We start from the raw sequence: 2,856 nt of genomic DNA on the forward strand, positions 1-2,856 counted from the left end.
ATGGCAGGCGATTGTTTTGCCGGAAGCTTCTAACTGGGCCCAGCAAAGCAGGTCAAAGGAGAATGGGGTCACCCACAGAAGCCCAATCATCATACAGAGAGTCCAAGAAGACTTAGAAGACCGCGGGGCAGCCGGGCTCACGAGGATGGGAGCGATGCTGACCTCCGGGTCATACTGGTCAAAGTCTAATTTGATCTCTAGACTCAACTTGCTGAAATTCCATCCTTTTCTCAGGCATGCAAACCACAGCATCAGGCGTCTTTGCGCCGGGCGTAGTCTCTTCTTCTGCTAGCCGAAATAAAAGCGCTTCTGATATTTTTTCCCCCTAAAAACACTTAAATGTCAGCCCTCTGGCCGACTTGGAACCCACAAGATTCCCTGCTAGGTTTCCGCGGCAACCTGGGGCCGCGAACCACAGAGAAGGAACCTCCAGCGTTCCTAGAGCGGACCGGAAGTGGCTCTGGCTTCCTTCCTCAGATCGCGCCCGCTTCCGGCAGCTGCGGTGCAGTTGTGGATCGCTTTTACTAGGTGCGGAGTTTGTCAGAATTTTGGGGTTGTGGGGGTCGTAGAATTGTTCTGTCAGACACAGAGAGCGGGCCAGGTAACGGAGGGAGGCGGTGAAGATCAGAGCGGGTCCTGGGGATCCCAGGGAGGCCGCCTGACGTCTGGGCTTTGGTCCTCGCTGTCGGCCACCTTTCCTGGGCGCCGTTCTATGGGCCACTTAGCTTCCGTCCCAGGAAAGCTGCGTGGTCCCTCTCATAGTGTCACCGCCGCCCGTGCTGCTGTAACGCGGCCCCTTCGGTGCGGAAACTACGCCGGTCTGTGGGAGTCGGGGCTCTGGGGCTCTCGTTCTTGTCTAGGCATTTGCATACTGTGAGAATTGAGTGCGGGGCCGGGGTCTCTGCTGTATCCTGGTCCCACTCCTTTTCTCTCATCTCCTAGTTCATTCGTACAAATGTTACTTATTTAAGGGACTTATGTGTGGTCTTCTTCCCTACCCACTCCCCTGCTAACTCCTCATCTCAGTTGTCACCTCCTTTGGGGATATCAGGCCCCTTTGCTACGTTCCCAGGGCCACCTACCTAGTGCCACCACATCTACTCTCATTGATCTTTCACACGCGACCACATGAGCCGTCATTTGCTAGTCTTGAAGCCCAAGGAAGTGAAGTCACTGGCCTTTTTTCTTTCCTCTCCCTCCAGGCAGCTGAGGTTGGGACTTCTCTACTGGGCTGATCAAGGAGGAAGGAGCAGTGATGTCTACCTTAGGGGCTGCAGCTCTGTACCTGCATCATCCTGCTGACAGTCACAGTGGCCGGGTCAGTTTCCTGGGGGCCCAGCTCCCCCCACAGGTGGCAGCAATGGCCCGGCTCCTAGAGGACCTGGACAGAAGCATGTTTAGAAAATTGCTGAAGCTTGTGGTTAGCAACCTTCAGGGGGAGGATTGCCAAGAGGCTGTACAACGCCTTGGTGCCAGTGCCAGCCTCTCAGAGGAGCGGCTGGGTGCCCTGCTTGCAGGAACACACACATTGCTCCAGCAGGCCCTCCGGCTGCCCCCCACCAGCCTGAAACCTGACTCCTTTAGGGACCAACTCCAGGAGCTTGGTATTCCCCAAGACCTGGTTGAAGACTTAGCCAGTGTGGTATTTGGGGCCCAGCGCCCCTTCCTTGACTCTGTGGCTGGGCAGCAGAGGGCCTGGCTGCCCCACCTTGCTGACTTTCGGTGGCGGGTAGATGTGGCTATCTCCACAAGTGCCCTGGCCCGATCCCTGCAACCGAGTGTCCTGATGCAGCTCAAGCTTTCAGATGGGTCAGCGTACCGTTTTGAGGTCCCCACGGCCAAGTTCCAGGAGCTGCGGTACAGTGTTGCTTTGGTCCTAAAGGAGATGGCAGATCTGGAGAAGAAGTGTGAGCGCAGACTGCAGGACTGAACCCTTACCCAGCCGGTGCTGCAGTCTGGGAGCAGCTTCTCCTTTCCATGAAGCAGGCTCTTGAGTGAATGAATGTAAGGATGGAATTTTCTGTTTAAATGAAAACAGTTGTGCCTTTTTTCTTATAGAAGTAAAAACAACTATTAAAAACATGTTTCTCTATGTGGATGTTAAACTACACACCTGTCCCTTCTGTGGCTGTTGGTCCGTGTTGTTGGGTTTGCCCAACTCGGGCCAGGTGGAGGTCTAGGGGCTGGGTCATGACCTCTGAAGATACCATGAAGTTATACAGCCTGGCCTTCCAAAGCATCTAAGCCCTCCCAGCTCATTGTTTTTTGAATCCTGTATTTTGGTGTAGGTGTGTTTTTTGTTTTTTTTTTTTTGCAAACAAAATTTCAGGGCTTTATTGTTTTACAGATCCTTTTCTAACTTTACTGTCATTAAACTGATAAAATAGCTACTTTAAAAAAAAATGTATTTGGTTGTTACAGGGTCTCACTAGGCAGCTCAGACTCATAGTGACCCTCCTGTTTTCAGCCTCCCCAGCACTGGGATTACAGGCGTGCACCACTACGCCTGGACTTATAACCACATTATTGCCATTTTAAAAATCAAAACAGTACAAGAAGCAAAAGCCCTCTGTACTAAATGGCATACTCCTGACTCATATTTCTTCTCGTCAGCTACTAGCCTTTTGGAGCTTCTGTATGGTTTTGTTCAGGTGGTCTCTTTTTTACAAAGGGTTTTTCTTTGGGCAGCATTGTTCTGTGACTCTTATTTTTTCTAATTTTATTAGTACATGTTTGCAGTGCATATTGATTCCATTCAGTTGGGATTTGACACATATACATAACACATCCTGAGTCACTTTTTTTTGTTTTTTGGTGTTGGGGATCAAACTCAGGACTTTGCGCTAGCCATGCAGG

General features: G+C 51.3%; 1 protein-coding gene across 1 annotated transcript; it reads left to right on the forward strand.

The window, feature by feature from the left end:
- The first annotated feature begins 469 nt into the window (after positions 1 to 469).
- On the forward strand, positions 470 to 2,110 carry Commd5 (COMM domain containing 5). The gene is made up of 2 exons (XM_004638859.2): positions 470 to 528; positions 1,203 to 2,110. The coding sequence occupies exon 2, from the start codon at positions 1,256 to 1,258 to the stop codon at positions 1,928 to 1,930; it is 675 nt and encodes a 224-aa protein (XP_004638916.1). The 5' UTR covers positions 470 to 528; positions 1,203 to 1,255; the 3' UTR covers positions 1,931 to 2,110.
- Positions 2,111 to 2,856: the final 746 nt, after the last annotated feature.

The sequence above is a fragment of the Octodon degus genome, unplaced genomic scaffold (genome assembly GCF_000260255.1).
Source record: "Octodon degus isolate 3935 unplaced genomic scaffold, OctDeg1.0 scaffold00104, whole genome shotgun sequence".
Classification (NCBI taxonomy): domain Eukaryota; kingdom Metazoa; phylum Chordata; class Mammalia; order Rodentia; family Octodontidae; genus Octodon; species Octodon degus.

Excerpts from the sequence above, each read along its gene's own strand:
- Commd5 (XM_004638859.2), top strand. The coding sequence starts at position 1,256 with ATGTCTACCTTAGGGGCTGCAGCTCTGTACCTGCATCATCCTGCTGAC.